At 36.5% G+C, this 17,232-nt stretch overlaps 1 protein-coding gene and 1 long non-coding RNA gene across 6 annotated transcripts in view; one reads left to right on the top strand and one right to left on the bottom strand.

The window, feature by feature from the left end:
• The window catches only part of LOC109070236 (regulatory-associated protein of mTOR-like), a 172,398-nt gene that overhangs the window by 112,888 nt on the left and 42,278 nt on the right, over positions 1–17,232 (bottom strand). For all 5 annotated transcript variants that reach the window (XM_042716191.1, XM_042716169.1, XM_042716160.1 and 2 more), the window contains 2 exons: positions 4,723–4,825; positions 3,148–3,230 (listed from right to left, as the gene is read on the bottom strand). In XM_042716191.1, coding sequence (XP_042572125.1) covers positions 3,148–3,230; positions 4,723–4,825 — 186 coding nt within the window. The remainder of the gene's footprint in view (positions 1–3,147; positions 3,231–4,722; positions 4,826–17,232) is intronic.
• Positions 8,452–12,415, top strand: LOC122135855. The gene is made up of 2 exons (XR_006153702.1): positions 8,452–8,579; positions 12,103–12,415. It is a non-coding gene; the product is annotated as an uncharacterized LOC122135855 (long non-coding RNA).

The following is a 17,232-nucleotide window of genomic DNA, read 5'->3' as shown; positions in this document are numbered from 1 at the left end:
GACCGGAATATTCTTTGTATGTTGTCCACAGACGTTCAGCGTATGTTTCAAATGGTTCATTGCTTCCCTGCTTAATTTCTAGTATCCTGCTCCAATCCGCGCTCATTGGACCCCTCACATCTAACAATGCCTGTTTTAATTGTTCGTATATAATCTCATCAGTTTCATTATTGTTTCGCTTATGTCTCCAGATTTCATTTGAGGGGTTAATTTAGATCGGAGTTCTTCAGGAATGGTGAAGAGTGCGATTTGCCATACATCTTTGGTTTCTAATTTATACACATAAGTTTTTCCCAGTAGGGTTGGAATGGCCCTCTTCTGGGCATCATTCCCACGATCTGTTTGTGTGTTGTACACTCTTCGCATGTTAACAGATGGCTAATTGTGGTTATTTCATCGTTTGCATTTGTCATGGTTTTGAGTACAGCAACTCTAACTGATTTGGAGGATTTTTCGCTGGATGTTGCTCTTGTTTTAATCGGACTTCACTGATTTTGTTCTCCGTGTCTCTGAACGGGAGCTCGGTTACGAGTTTCTCCCCGTGTTTGACTCTCTAACGCAGCAACATCATCATCATCACTATCAGTCTTTACCTCAGAATCAAAAGTTTCATCCAGAGCTGCTTGCTTAACCGCAGTCACTGGGAACCCTGCATTGTCACAGCATTCTTCAAGAGCTGATATATAATTATTGCCGGTTTGGAGTTTCTTTTGAAATCCTTCGATTTTTCTTGACATCACCTCACTCTGTCTCGCGGCGGCGATACGAGCAGTGGTAGAAGCAACGTTTTGGATGGCCACCTACTGTATATATAAAAAAAATCAACAACACATTTATGCTCAAATTGATCAAAATGGATTTATTGCAGTTTGAAACCAAACTCTTCATATATATATATACATACATATATAAATGGTTTGGTTTCAAACCGCAATAAATCCATTTTGATCAATTTGAGTAAAAATGTGTTGTTGTTTTTTTTTTTAACCAAGGAAGTGGCAAGATGAAAACCACTATTTTCTGTTTCAAACTTTTACATAGCATCTTTAGGTTATAATAACATAAAAAATTCAAATCCAGATTTTGATTTTCAAAGATTTATTATACAATTTAATTATTTATTTCCCAAAATGTAATAAATCCGACAGGTTTTTTTTTATTTTTTTTTTTTAATCAATATAACTCTGAACTTCGTCAATACTAAACTTATATACAGGTACTGGACTAAAAATACATTCAATCAGTCAACGCTCCCAAAATGAATTCAACGGGTCATCTTGTTAATGCTATAAATTAATTACAACAATGAAAGAAAACTTCATCATGAATATACATGAACAACAACATCACATTAAACCACAGAAATTCCAAAATGATATTTGCCTTACATTCATCTAGCTACCAAAAGTGCATTCATCTTTGCCATGTTACATTCATTTAGTCGACTAGTGCTATACGCTATTAACAAAAACATTAATGGCATTAACAAAAACACTTGCTACGCAATATTGTGTTCATAATCGAATGCGACTCATCTGCGATTGAACGGGATATTGCATAACTTGTCAGTGATGTACGGCTCTGTGTATTAAATGCCACTCCATCTGAAAACACACGATGGAGATTTATCACAGAACCGGCTTTACTGATGAGATGCGCATGAAAATCACATGCAATTTATCATGCAGCCCTTGTTTGTTGATCACAAAGTAAATGAGGAAAACTAGGATGCCGGGCGTATTCAGAGTGCCGCCATTACTGTCCAGAGTGCGTGGAATGGTGCGCTGTGATTGGTTGAGCGGATTTATTGCATTTTGCAAAGAAAGGAGACTGAACCAAACTCTTCATATACATACTGTGATGAGTGGGGCGGGGCCGAGAGCCGTGGGAACGGAGTGAGGCCGGTGGAGTGATTGGGAAATGAGTGACACCTGCTCCACCCACCGGTCTTGAGTCCCACGGAGGAGATTGGGAGGATACAAAAGAGGAGCGACGACAGTGAAGGACGAGAGAGGACCAGGCCTGGGTTTTATTTTGTGTTTGGTTTTTGTTTGTGCACAGCAGTCGTCCGTGAGGGGCTGTCGCGCTGTTTTATCTTTATTTGGTTATTAAAGTTTTATTTGAGTGTCCGCCGGTTCCCGCCTCCTTCTTCCCGTGACTATCAATAATCTCATCTCACCTTACACACAAACAACACACACACACACACACACACATATATATATACATATATATATATATATATATATATATATATATATATACTATATATATATATATATATATATATATATATATATATATATATAATTTAAAACATTTCTGCAAGTGCAGTTCCTGTATAAATGCATTTGCTGCCTCTGTGCAACACATGGAAACCTTTTCATGGAAACCAAAACTGATTACAAATATTTGTCATATTTTTTTCTTTTGTGTCATGATATAAACTCATACTGGTTTGGAATTATTGTATGAAACAGTCTCAGCTTTCAAATTTTGTAATTTAAGATATTCAAACAATAAATACCATTTTAGTGGCTCTTTAATGTGTCGTGACAGATTGCTGTAGAGACTCAGTTCAAGTGGCATGTGAACCAATCATCTTTTAATATTTACTTAAAACACGAAATAAACACAAATGAACATCATGAGGTATTTTATTTTAACCGCAGTCAAACATCAATATACCATTTTTCAAGTTTAAGTCCCCCCATATTAATCTACTATCCTGTCTTGTTTGTTTGGCAGACAAAATGGTGGATACTGCATTATGATTGGTCAGATCACCTGTCAATCAAGCTCCCTACAAAGGGTGAATTATGACAAAACTTTCAATTCTGGCCAGCTTTTCCACTTACTACTATTAATGACAGGTTCACCCCAAAATGCACAAATGATAAAACCATTAATTTATTAGCTAAATAATTTACATTCCTTTAGTTACTCACCAAACTCAAGGACACCACCATATGTCCTAATTATTTGATGCTTTATATTTGCCTATGAATCTGATGTACCAGTGGCAAGACCATGGTGCAAACCTGCATATTAGAGTGGCTTTTTTTTTTTTTTTTACAGAACTCATTTCACCTCTAGTGAGAATGTGTTTGCGTTGCATGAGGTAACAGCAGGGAGAACAGCTCTTACCCTGGGCTGCCAGTTTTCATACTGTTTCTGTAGATTGGCCCCTATCGTCTCCAGGGCTTTCTGTGGACTCGTGGATAGAGGGTCTAGAAGATAGAGAAAGTAGACAAAATATTACACTATTATTATAATCGTTATATATTATTATTGAGTAATACAAAATACACTAAAAATACACTAATACAAAAATTATTTTACAGAGTATGCCAGATGACATTAATTTTATCTAAACCTTTCAGAACCTTCCAGAACTACAAAAGGCATCCTAGAATAAAATCTGGCAGAAACACACAGACAAAATCAAATCTGTATGGATTTTTAAACATCCCTGCACTGCATACACATCATAACTAATGAAATACAAAACGGTAATGTTGATCATGTTTCCTCTAAGGCAAGGGTTCATTAAATTGGTTTATAGCTGAAATCATAAAGGAAAGCCAATGTTTATTAATGCCGACTGCTATGTAAACATTTATTCTTCACCATACTTCCAACACATTGCTTGCTTCAGATTTTTTCAGATATACAGTACTGTGCAAAAGTCTTAGGTCATTAGTATGACCTAAGGGAAAAAAAAAATGGTTTTAAGCCAGATATTTCTATATTTTGCTTTAGTGTGTCAGTAGAAAATAACAGTTTACTTTTCCAAACATTCCTTTTGCCATTAATTGTAATAATACAGTGAAATTTTTGTATACACAATGAGTCTGACAACAACCAGTGCTCCACCTAGAGATCTGATCTCATCATCATCCAGTCTTTCTGGGATTACATGAAGAAACAGGAAAAACTGAGAGACAGACTAAATCCAGAGGAACTGTGGCAATGTCTCCAAGATGCTTCCTGTAAATCTACCTAAAAAAACTACGCACAAGTGCACCTATGACAAAAGCTGTTTTAAATGCAAAGTGTGGTCACACCAAATCTTGATTTGATTTGGTTAATTGATAAATAAAATCTATTAAAAAAATTATTTTTAAAAGCACTCTCACTTTACAGCATTTTTACACAAGTGCCTAAAACTTTTCACAGTACTGTAGCTTTGTAGGTGGGTTTCTTGTATCATCTTTGAGACGTTGCCACAGTTCCTCTGGATTTAGTCTGTCTCCAATTTTTCCTGTTTCTTCTTGTAATCCCAGACAGACTGGATAATGATGAGATCAAATCTCTGTGGAGCACTGGTTGTTGTCAGACTCCATGTGCATACAAAAATCTCACTGTATTAATTTAATTAAAAGCAAAAGGTATGTTTGGAAATGTAAACCGTTATTTCCTACTGACACACTAAAGCAACATATAGAAATAACTGGTTTAAAACCATTTTTTTGTTGGTGAAAATACTAATAGCCTAAAACTTTTGCACAGTACTATATGTAGAGTATTTTCTTCTTTATTACACAAAATTATGTATATGAAACAATCTTTTTTTCCACCTTACAATAGCACACAACTGCAACAGATATTTATCGAATAAAGAATGTCTGATAGGTTTAAATTTCAGATCATCTCTGAACATGTAAATGAAGGAAGTTACAAAACTTCTGGATGGATTGGTGGATGGATGGAGGAACTCACCTATCCAACACTCTAGTTTGGCGCAGGGTGAAGTCTTGACTACATCAGGAGGGTCCACGCCAACATTGAGACATAAAACTAGAGCCACACTCACTGTTTTCATCTAGAGGAACAAACAGGGAAAAAAGAAAGATAATTTAAATGACTCTGAAATGTGCTAAAGTTAAAATCAATTATTCATAACTTTATAAAAGCAGAAAAAGAACCACAAAAGGACAATGGATGAACTTGGATATTGATAAGCCTCCGTACAAGCACTATGTTCTTTTACATGCAAACAGCTCATGATCCAGGATATTCAGCATCTCAGAGTAGCTTGGTTCACAGTAAATGCTGTGAACTCTGTCTCTTCTTATGTAGTGAATTTACCATGCATTTGGGAACACAACATGCACCAGGTTCACATTTGCATATTCATAGAATTCTAACATTATTCTAACAAGTGTTTGTAAGCTTGAAGCAAAGTTTCCTTGCAGTTTTATCCAAAATAAAAACTCCAGAGTTTAAACCTTGTGAGGAAATTAAAATTAAATTTTAGTTGTAATTTTACTATTGTAAAGTATAATATAAAAATGTATTCACACACACACACACAGTATATATATAGTCTTCAAAGTGGTGCAAGAAAGAAAGAGAAAGGGAAGGATTGATGGTCCATGAAAAAAAAACAAAGAAAAAGCAGAGGGTGCATGAACTCTCAATTTGAAGGATGAACACAACACCTTAAAAGGGTAAAAAGTAAGAGAGATGAAATCATGTCATCATGACAATAAGAAAGGATGGAAGAGGCATATGACTGACAGCTGCTGTCAAGGTGCTGCTGATCAGCATTCTGTTGGTGATAGCACAGAGCATGACGAGTCAGCTACAGTTAGAATTAGATCAAGAGTAAATATAAACAACAACATGAAAGTTTCAGCCCAACCAAAGTGAGGTGAAATATCAGGTTTTGCTGTGTCACTATATTTCTTGTCACTGTGTAATAAATGACCAAAACAAAGTAAATGGCACTCTGGATGTAGAGTTCATTTAAATAAAAAAGTCATATTTTTAAGGAAAAGAATGCTTTTTTTTTTTTTTACAGTAGTTTTCTGTTATTTTAAAGGTGAGCTATTATGCAAAAATCACTTTTATAAGGTGTTTGAACACAGTTGTGTGGTTAAAAACAACCAGCCTAAAATGGTAAAAATCCACCCATTATTTTTTTTTTATAATCCCAATAAATCATAAACAGTCTGACTCAACACGTGATTCCAAATTTCTTTCTACCTTGATGTTACCGTAGGGAGAAATCCTGCTCATCTGCATCCTGCCCTCCCCTATTAGCATAGACACAGCCCTGAGTGAAAAGCAGCAGTACTGTTTTCTTGCTGTAGCTGCTGGAGATATACAATATCAGCATCAAAGAGGCTTTACAAGTGTTGTGTTTTGGGATGCACCAATGAACACAGGAACAGGAGTTTCCATAGACTCCCTCCACTGAACCGCCAAGGACACTGGATAAATTTCATTTTTGAAGGAAATGTCCCAGAAAAAAAATCGCTACATTGATTTGGGGTATTTGACTTGTAAAAGGCTATAAATAGCATGTTTCAGACCCTCGATGGTGGTTTAAAGTGAGTTTTAAGTTAAAATGTATATTCATCTCAGAAATTGAGTTCTGTAGCTTAATGCTAATGTTAGTTTCACTCTCCCTCTGTTGTAAACAAACAGTGGCATCAGCTTACATGTGAATACACGCCTGAGCATACGTCATCATGCGACAGAGGAAGATTGCACTCCAGACAGCCATGAATGCACAGAATCATTTATCCAGGCTGTGTAAGGAAATAATGTTGTAAATAATGTTCATTTTCTTACACAGACTGATTGGGCGATTACAAATTTTCTTTACTGTTCTAACAGCAAATTTTCGTTTTGGGGTGAACTATCCCTTTAAGTACACAGCAGGGACTCCACTGACCTGATCCACCACAACGCAAACAGCAAAAACAGAAAGAGGCACATGTGTTTCAGTCTGTGTGCCACCTCTCGGTCATCTTCTCTAACTTCTCACTGTTTTCAGTGGTTCACTTACATAGTGGTCTCTTACAAAGGTAGAGAAGATGACTGGAAGAAAGTAAGCTCTTCTTAAAGCGACTCCTTCTCAGAAATACAGAATGCCCTGCTTTTCTTTCCAGTAAGGGACATAAATGAAGACACTTTGAAAAATGTTTTTTTTTTTGTTAATACAATAGAAGTCAATGGAAAACAAATCTGTTTGGTTAACTAACATTCTTTAATATATCTTCATTTCTACAAAGTGACTTTGACTCCTGAGATATATAGAAAGCCATTAATTTATTTCTTGTGTTGAACATAAAAACAATACGTCTTAAGAAATTAGTATTTTATTTTGAGTAACAAAAAAGCTTCAAGACAGACCTACACTTAAAAAAAATAAAATAAATCTAAGTGTCAAAATTATAATTGCAGATAACTTTAAAGGGGTCATATGATGTGATTTCAAGTTGTCCTTTCTCTTTGAAGTATTACAAGCTGTTCGTGAATAGATAAGATCCCTAAAGTTGCAAAGACTAAAGTCTCAAACCCAAAGAGATATTCTTTAAAAAAGTGTAAGGCTGGAGTCGGACCGTCTGGACTGAGGGACGACTTCTCCCTAAGTGAACAAAGGAATTTCCTGATAATTAACATTTGAACACTCTCTTGAACACCCTCCTGCATCACTAACAAGTGCCATCGGAGATGCACCACACCTAGCAGTTCACACCTCACCATCACACTCCCTCCTCACACTATGATCCCCATCCTTCGCCCTATCCCTGAAACTCAATCTAAATCTATGCAATGGTAAGTGTATACAACAAGTGACTATATATGTTTGGTATCATTTAAAATGTCTCAGTGTGCCTGGTACAATGGTCTCAACCTTACAAAAGTAGACTAAAAGATAATACAGATCCTAAGAGTCAAGAGATATTTTGATTACTGTAATGGGGGTGCCCTTTTCCAGGGTCTTCCATGTAAATTAACTGTTTCCTTTGAGGTGTAAACTACACTGGTCTGGGACCTGACTTAAATTCCAATTGTTAGTTTCTGTCTTCATCTCGGGGAATGTTTGTCTTGGTCTGAGGTATTTAAAGGATTGGAGCAAAAGGATCAGGGTGATTCTGTAGCCAGAAAGCCCATAGTGTGGTGTGTGTCTCTTCACTTCATACTATGTATTTTCTAAGGACAGGTATTAATATTTTACTTTGAGATTCATCTTTGAGAATTTGATGTTTTGTATTGATATGATTTGATATGTTTGAATTAGGTATGTAATTGGCAGAATACATATTTACCTGACTGATAATAAATTGTTACATTTGATCTTATTCTGTTTTACTCTGTAATTATTGACTCTAGTAGATTACGTTGTATCCTTGTTAGAGACATGAGCACCCAAATGAATGAGTACAATAATATTAAAGAATAAATAGAATAATCAAATGTGACAATAATAATAAGAGACAGACAAACAACCAATTTGCCTTTCAACCTAAATTCGAGGTCATACTAAATTGGAGTCAGATTAAATAATACAATGGAGTCAGATTAGATACTAAAATGGAGTCAGATTTGAGTTTAACTTAAATTTAATAACTCTACACGCTGTAAAGACCAAACACGCAGGAATCCTTCAGCCAGCACCAGATACCTTCCTTGGACCATGTGCATGGACCCTACAAAGTGGTGACCCAGCCTCTGTGATCTCCCTACTTAGGAGAGTGACGTCTTTCCAGCGCAAATTTCAGTTTGATTCTCACTGAGGATATGAGGTTTGAGCTTCTTCTTCCCGGTCTACAACTGCTGTGGTAAGTTTGTTCCTTTTTCTTATTAGAAGTGTTGAGGGAAAGCTTTTTGCATCTCACATATAGACACATTTTTAAAATGGGTCGACATACCCATTTTTAGACCAGAGACCATAGAAATCCGGTGGGGGGAGAATTAACCGGGAAACATGGCTTTTCAGGGACAATACAGCAACAGTGTAGATCAGGAGATCATGGAAATTCAAGCCTTACAAATAAAAGACACCCTTCTTGGTTTAAACGATAAAGGATTAAACCTTAAATGGAAAAACAATGAAATCATATCCTGGTTTTTGGCCGAGGGCAAAAAGTTGGCATCTAAATCAAAATATATAAAAATCCCGACTGCCATAGTCTACCTTCTTCGTAAAAATGACCTTGAGACAATAGCCGAAAACGAACGCACAATAGCAAGCTTCTAAGAAATTGAAAAAGCATGCTCTGAGGAATTGCAAAAGCTAAGAGCACAGGTCGAGGCATTTACATTCGAAAGACAAGGTTGGGCAAGACAGAGTGAGGTGATGTCAAGAAAAATCGAAGGATTTCAAAAGAAACTCCAAACCAGCAATAATTATATATCAGCTCTTGAAGAATGCTGTGACAATGCAGGGTTCCCAGTGACTGTGGTTAAGCAAGCAGCACTGGATGAAACTTTTGATTCTGAGGTACACAGTGATAGGGATGATGATGATGTTGCCGCATTAGAGAGTCATACACGGGGAGAAACTCGTAACAGAGATCCCGTTCAGAGACACGGAGAACTAAATCAGCAAAGTCCGATTAAAACCAGAGCAAAGCCCAGCAAAAAACCCTCCAAATCAGTTAGAGTTGCTGTACTCAAAACCATGACAAATGCAAACAACGAAATAACCACGATTAGCCACCTGTTAACATGCGAAGAGTGTACAACACACAAACAGATCGTGGGAATGATGCCCAGAAGAGGGCCATTCCAACCCTACTAGGAAACACTTATGTTATAGGCTACAGTGTATAAATTAGAAAGGAGAGATGTGTGGCAAATAGCACTCCTTACGATCCCTGAAGAGCTAAGATCAAAACTAACCCCAGAGATGAAATCCGGTGACATAATGAAACAAAATAATAATGAAACCGACGAAAGTATCTACGAACGATTAAAACAGGCATTGTTAGATATGAGGGGTCCAACGAGCGTGGATTGGAGCAGGATACTAGTAATTAAGCAGGGAAGCAATGAACCGTTTGAAATATACACTGAACATCTGTGGATGACATACAAAGAATATTCTGGTCTAGAAAATGCAAGCCGTGATTACGAACCGTTATTACTACTCATAAAGAACAATGCTGGCACTCCAGTCCAAAATGCATTGTCAAACGGAGCAGATTCAGCCGAAGACATGTTCAGAGCGATTGTAGATTGGGGTTCAAGGATAGAAAACAGATGGAAAACAAAGCCCCACGCTATTGCATCTGCACAGTGGTTCACAGAAGGGAATTTTTCTAAAAGCAATGGGGCTGAAAAGCATGTCCAGTTCTTGGAAAAGGTAACTTGCTGTGATGACTCTAGAACTTTTAGTTCAGAGGAAGCCTGTGCCACTGCTCAAGATAGTTTGCAGATTTCAGTTCTTAAGGTGATGCAGCACCATAATAGTGCAGAGTTGTGGACCAGAGCACATGGTGTAAAGAAAGCATTAGAGAGTCATGAAAATCCTCAAACTTCAGGAGAACACAGCAAACAAACCTGTGGCAAAGATAGCAGGTTTTGTAGTTCCTGTCACAAAACAGGCCATACAGAGGAAAAATGCTGGTCACTGGGAAGGGGTAGACCTCCACCTTATTTTCTGAAACATAGGATATCACTTTCTAAAGGCAAAGATCAAGGGTTTAAATGTAACAAGTCTTCCTCAGGTAAAACTCTTTTTGAGTTGACTGCATTGTTCATGCAAGGCCTTCAGCTACTGACTTCACTTGCTAGTGTGTTAGCAGCTTAATAGCAATGAGTTTAATAGGGAAACATCCAAATTTAAATAATCCTGTTTGTATTTTCAAATTTATAATTGTGCTAAACATTGTGCGCATAGAACACAAATTATAGTTGGTTGTGCTACTAAATGTACACATAGATTAGTTGAGTTTATTCTTTAAAAAACACATGACTGCTTTACTGTAAGTGTGTGAAACACTTAGGTTTAAAGTTGTAGATGCTACATGCATACTAGACAATGTGTCTTGTGTAAAATTGGAATAACTTTAATACTGGAATTGCATGGCAATTTCAAGTTGCATGTGTGTCTATCTATGTAGAATTTGTTTGTCTCCTGAGTGGTACACTATATGCTATTTTCCATATAGCTGCAGTTAAACCATGTAGAGGAGCATAGAATTGCCATGAGGCCACAGTGTGATTTCACAATGGTCTTAACAACGAAAATGCTCTCCTCACACATCAGCAAGAAGTCACTGTACCTTCCTCTAGTCTTTAAATAGACTAAATGAAATAAATAGGCATTTGAAACATAAAAACAGGGATTGTGCATTGCATCAGCTCTGATCCTGCCCAGCTCCCCAACTTCTTTTCAACACAATATTGCAATATGTGACAACTTAAACGATTGATATGCTACCCAGTGCCAAAAGGGAGGAAGTATGTTTTAATTTCAATAGTGTGGCACAAGCAATAGCAAACCAATTCATCCTTCACTGAGGAGCACCAACTAAAAAATTTGATCTGATCAGAGAGAGTGGCTAACATTATTTGGAAATGGAAACATCCAAATTTCAATGCAGAATTCAGAAGCTCTGAATTTGCACCTAATCTTGCTCCTTAAAAAATAAAAAAATAAAAACATTTGTATGGAAGTATTTTGACCCAGATCTCACCTCATACTCGCATTCAGAGGCTGGTTACCTGTTACGGCAAGAGGACCAAATTTACATCACAATTGTAAAACTTCCTTTCCTTTGTTTGGAGCATGACTGTATTTACACAAAGCCACAGTCGAATGCAGCTACAAAACACCATTTGATCTTTTAAATTGACTTGAAAAATAATGAAAGGGGGGTGTAAAAATACTAAACATCAGACATAAATACAAGAAGTCTTTATGTGCCACAGAGAGCTGCATGTGTGAACAACACCATAAAACAACAATTGCCAAACAAACAACACCGAAACAGGTGAACACATTTCTGCCCACAGATCTGACTGTTATGAGAGCAACTGCAACTAAAGCCATGGACACTGGTCCAGAGGAGTTCATGATGACATGGGTGATAAAAACACCAATTAATCTAGAAAATGTCCCCAGCAGAACTGGGGTCTCTAATGCTCATGACCGGTGTTACACACTCAAGACTGCACTGAAACAGTAGCAGTAATTCAGATCTGACCAACGGAACTCAGTTTCATGAGACATCTGGAATTATAATTACAATACATGATGAAGAATGTAGTTAAAATAATTCCAAATGCCTGAACATGAAACTGATGAAAAGTTCAAAATTAACTGTAGTTTTCTCTTTGTATTTGTTTCTGTCTCAGGTTGACCACTGCAATTCTTTGGAGGACAGATACCAGGAAGGTGCCAGGTCCCATCTGCATCAAGCAAAGATAGCAGAATTGTTAGAACATAACCTGAAATGTGGGAGATGGAGGCATGAAGGGGCCATTAACATCTCACAGTAGAACATTACCACACAAATATCTATATGGCCTCCCGGATTAGAACCGGAACTAAATTTTTGCAACACAGATTGCTATAGATTAGAATCCATTCATCTCCCAGACATGAGCACAGAACACACACCTCCACCATTGCATCACCTCATCTAGACTATCCAGTCTGTACACTACACACTGAAGACAATGATGCCTTAGATTACAAACGTGGTACTCCACTAAAGATCTATTGTCAATCTTCACACTGACAGAACCACATAGTAAATATTTTATTTACAAATAAGAGTGAATAAGTCTCAAATCTGGTAAAATGTTACACATTGCTCTTAATTGTTGTAAAATACATTAATGAAAAAACAAGTATATATATTTATATCGAAACCTAAAAGACGTTTCTTTTAAATGTATAGCACAGTACTAAAGGCAGCAACGTGTGATAGATAGGACAGAACAAGAAAGACTATTAATAATCTTTGATTGCACGGAAAGTATTATAATAATAAAGGCGCCAATGCAGAGCGGCACTGAGATCTTATGCGCATCCCGTGCTCAGAATGATGAGCTTGAAACAACACGGACTCACAGTGTGCAGGCTGCGCAGCCCTCCGAGTCCTCATAGAACAGTTAGTACACACAAGCTGCTCGGCTCGTGTTCATCTTCAGTTCTCTCTTCACAGCAGTTCAGTCAGTGTACTGTTTAAGTAAATTAATTACTCCGGGATACTGTTTTATTTCGACTCAGAGGGAGTGTTGGCCTTGTTAAAAAAGTTAATAATTTGTGGATTAATGCTTACTGGAGACGCGAAACACACAAAAAACGACAAATTATAATTCTGCGAACTGTTCCAACGGTTCACTAAAGGCCAATTTATACTTCTGCGTCGGGTGCGCGTAGTAGGTAAATGTAACTACGCGTCGCGACGACACGGACTGCAAGATCTGTGATTGGTCGGCTTGGTAGTATCACGTTTCCTCCTACGCATTTCCGGAATGATCTTCTGCACTCATCATTTTTAAATTCCGAAATTCAGTGAAGAGCCAACATGGAAATGGACCAAGTGACCGAGCAATTAATTGAAGAAGTGACCTCGATAAGCTCCAGCTCCAACATGATCCGCTCTCTTTCAGTCGCCATTGTTCGTAGAAGCCTGTAAACACAGTGGAACCCGCTCGCGTCAACTAGCGTTTCGGCGGTGTAACTGCAGAGCAAAACAGACAAACGCAGAAGTATAAATGCTCACGACGGCGTCGCCTACGTGCGTAGCCTACGACGTACACTACGGCGTACACTCGACGCAGAAGTATAAACTGGCCTTAAGAAGAAGCGATTAAATCAAAATGATTCATTCGCAACCCTTACATCACTAGTACAAAAGGAAGAGATATTGATACGTAGTGTGTTAAATCAGTGTGTTAGTTTATAGAGCCTTTTCTTTAAACAGTTTTAAATCTCAGTTACTGTGCGCTCTTGAAGAGAGTTTCATCGTTTTGACTGTAGTAACCGAACGCAACACACAGTTTGATTGCTGAATGGAGGATAACAGACAGCTGCAGTGGAAAGAAGAGTTTATGTGAACTTGAATTTAATGACTTCAATATTAATCTGTACCTCACAGCCTTAGAACACTTCAAATATGTTCTCGAAAACGTTTTGGTGCTTTGTAATGTTTTTGTGCCTTTCCGTGGGGCTCAACAATAACACAGAATAGAGTACGCACAATATCGGATTTGGATCAGTCTTGTCTGACCGATACCCGATCCAGCAGAAAATGCCAGTATCGGAGCCGATACCAATCCTGAGTATCGGATTGATGCATCCCTATCAATAATCGGTATAATTAAGGAATTTGACAACTTTAGTAATCTATCGTGGTACAAGATAAACTGGACCAAATCTGCTTTAATGCCAATTAACAATGTTAAAGTTAACTCTCCTATCCCCTCATTTATTCCTATTAAAAATTATATAATTCATTTGGGAATTACCATATATAGAGACATTCTTTTTTTTTTTTTCTATGCTGCCGCTTTCCCCCCTCCAGGTTACTTTATGGAGATCAATTCCATACTGTCCCAGTTTACCTGGAATGGTAAACGACCCAGAATAAAACTTGTCACATTGCAGCATAGTATACTTTCAGGAGGATTGGCTGTGGCAAATTTTGAATTATATTATTTGTCATTTCATCTTAAGGCTCTTCATATTTGGGTTGATACTCAAACTAAAGATTCATGGAGAGAAATCGAAGCTGAAAAGGTTATACCACATAGACATAGATATTTTATTTGCTGGCACAGGAAATAAAAATAAATATAAATTTGGCCCGGTTATGGCCAATTCTATTAGGATCTGGAAAAGGGTGGAATGTCTAATGGGAGGTCCTTTCAAATTTTGTAACAACACACCCTTATGGCACAACTTTCTTTTTTTATGTGGAAATCGGCCATTTGTCCAGCCCTCTTGGTCTACATTGGGCATAAACACATGTGGTGACTTATATGATAACCAAGGACTCTGCTCATTTCAAGAACCAAAAACTAAGTTTTGTTTACCAGCATATTTTTTCTTCTTTCAGTTACGCCAATAGAGTTTCCTGGGCATCCCCCATTTTCTCTCATCCTATGTTGGATTGGATTGCACCATCTGGCCGGCCATCTGTTTCTTTAATATATAGTAAACTTAATGATCACAGTGAAAAGCCTCTTTCTATTCAGTCTATTTGGAATCGTGATTTAACAGATTTTGATGTATCGGTCGACTGGGAAAGGGTGTGGTCTAATCTTAACTTCTAAAAACTTGGCTCATCATCTTATCCATTTCAAATTCATCCATAGAGCATACATAACTCCTTACAAGAGGCTTAAAATGAAACTGCAGTCGACCTATAACTGCCATATATGTAACACTGTATCCTCAGCTACTTTTCTCCACAAGGTTTGGGAATGTCCAATTGTTTTAAACCTATGGACATGTAAATTCTGTTTTATCCTTTTTACTACAAATTAATTGCATGTCTAATCCATGTTTATGTCTTCTCAGTGACGATTCTAACTCCTGTATAAGTTCATTGAAGAAGAGAATGTTGTTTGCTGGTTTTACAGCTGAAAAGAAGACAATAATACAAAACTGGTTTACTCCTCATGTGTGCAAAAACATTTTGGATTCACAGCCTCCTTGTAAAAAAAATGTATATGGCTGTTGCTTCCCCTTCTTTGTTTTGTTTGTTTGAATGGATGTTGTTTTGTTGAATTAAAAACAATAAAAAAAAAACAAAGTTAATATAATTTTTTATTTTTATTTTTAAATCTCAGGGGGTATTTCAAGTACATAATTTAGGTCAAAGGCGTTCAGCTGACAAAAAAAGTTTGAAAACCCCTGGTCTACAGCAACAGAGATGGGTGGGAAACAAAAATGCATTTCAAGAAAAAGGTTAAAACATACACGAAATAGAAACAATGTAATGACCATTTTTTGCCCCGGAAAAGATTAAAAACGGTGCAAGCTATGTATTTAAGAGTTGTTAAAATAATTTAAAAAGTAATTAGAGTTTGTTACAAATTAAATAAAAAAGAAAACTAGGTTACTGATTATCTAAAACAAACAAACAAAAAAGTATTAGATACGTTCGTTAAACAGTACGTGACAGACAAAGCTTGTAACATTACAATTTAAAAACTATTTAGAGTTTGTTACAAATTAAATAAAGAAAACTAGGCAACTAATAATCTATCTATCTAAAACAAACAAACAAAAAAAGTATCAGATACATTCGTTAAACAGTACGTGAGAGTCAAAGCTTGTAACATTACAATTTAAAAACTATTTAGAGTTTTGTTACAAATTAAATAAAAAAGAAAACTAGGCTACTGGTTATCTATCTAAAACAAACAAACAAAAAAGTATTAGATACGTTCGTTAAACAGTACGTGACAGACAAAGCTTGTAACATTACAATTTAAAAACTATTTAGAGTTTGTTACAAATTAAATAAAGAAAACTAGGCAACTAATAATCTATCTATCTAAAACAAACAAACAAAAAAGTATCAGATACATTCGTTAAACAGTACGTGAGAGTCAAAGCTTGTAACATTACAATTTAAAAACTATTTAGAGTTTTGTTACAAATTAAATAAAAAAGAAAACTAGGCTACTGGTTATCTATCTAAAACAAACAAACAAAAAAGTATCAGATACGTTCGTTAAACAGTACGTGAGAGTCAAAGCTTGTAACATTACAATTTAAAAACTATTTAGAGTATTGTTACAAATTAAATAAAAAAAGAAAACTAGGCTACTGGTTATCTATCTAAAACAAACAAACAAAAAAGTATCAGATACATTCGTTAAACAGTACGTGAGAGTCAAAATCTTGTAACATTACAATTTAAAAATTATTTAGAGTTTGTTACCAGTTAGAAAAGAAAAGAAAAATACAGAGGTTTGCAGCATTTGTATCTTACCTCAAACTAAAACAAAAAAGAAGCAAACGTAAAGTTTTTCAATGTTACAAATCAGGAAAGTTAGCGTTTTGTCACGCCGGTAGAAAAAGTTAAAAGAGAAAGAGTCGTGTATTTACGGTGATCTAAAAGAAATTGCATCAGACGCAGTCGTTAAAACACCAGCACAAGATACTTGTCAAAATCTATGTTGTACTCTACCATTAACTAAAATTTTAAAAATCTAGACTTTGTTACTGACAGAAAGTTAAACAAAAGAAAAAAGATCCCCAGCAAAGCTTACGGCATTTTCCGTCGGACCAACCTCACGCGCAGCTGACAAACTCAGAATGCTTACGTCCGGTCCCACTCAAACCACACCCACTAACCATCCCCCTAACGCCTCCCTAACACTGGAGGCCGCAAAGATAGATTTAAATGTATGTTAAAAGAATTAAACAAAGTAAAGTTTTTAATAAATCGACATCAATTCTTAATTGATGAAAACATTCTACCAGTTTTTAACATCAGACCGACATTTTTTACTTTAAAA

The sequence above is a fragment of the Cyprinus carpio genome, chromosome A3, assembly GCF_018340385.1.
Source record: "Cyprinus carpio isolate SPL01 chromosome A3, ASM1834038v1, whole genome shotgun sequence".
NCBI lineage: Eukaryota > Metazoa > Chordata > Actinopteri > Cypriniformes > Cyprinidae > Cyprinus > Cyprinus carpio.
This window is presented reverse-complemented; position numbering and strand designations above follow the sequence as displayed.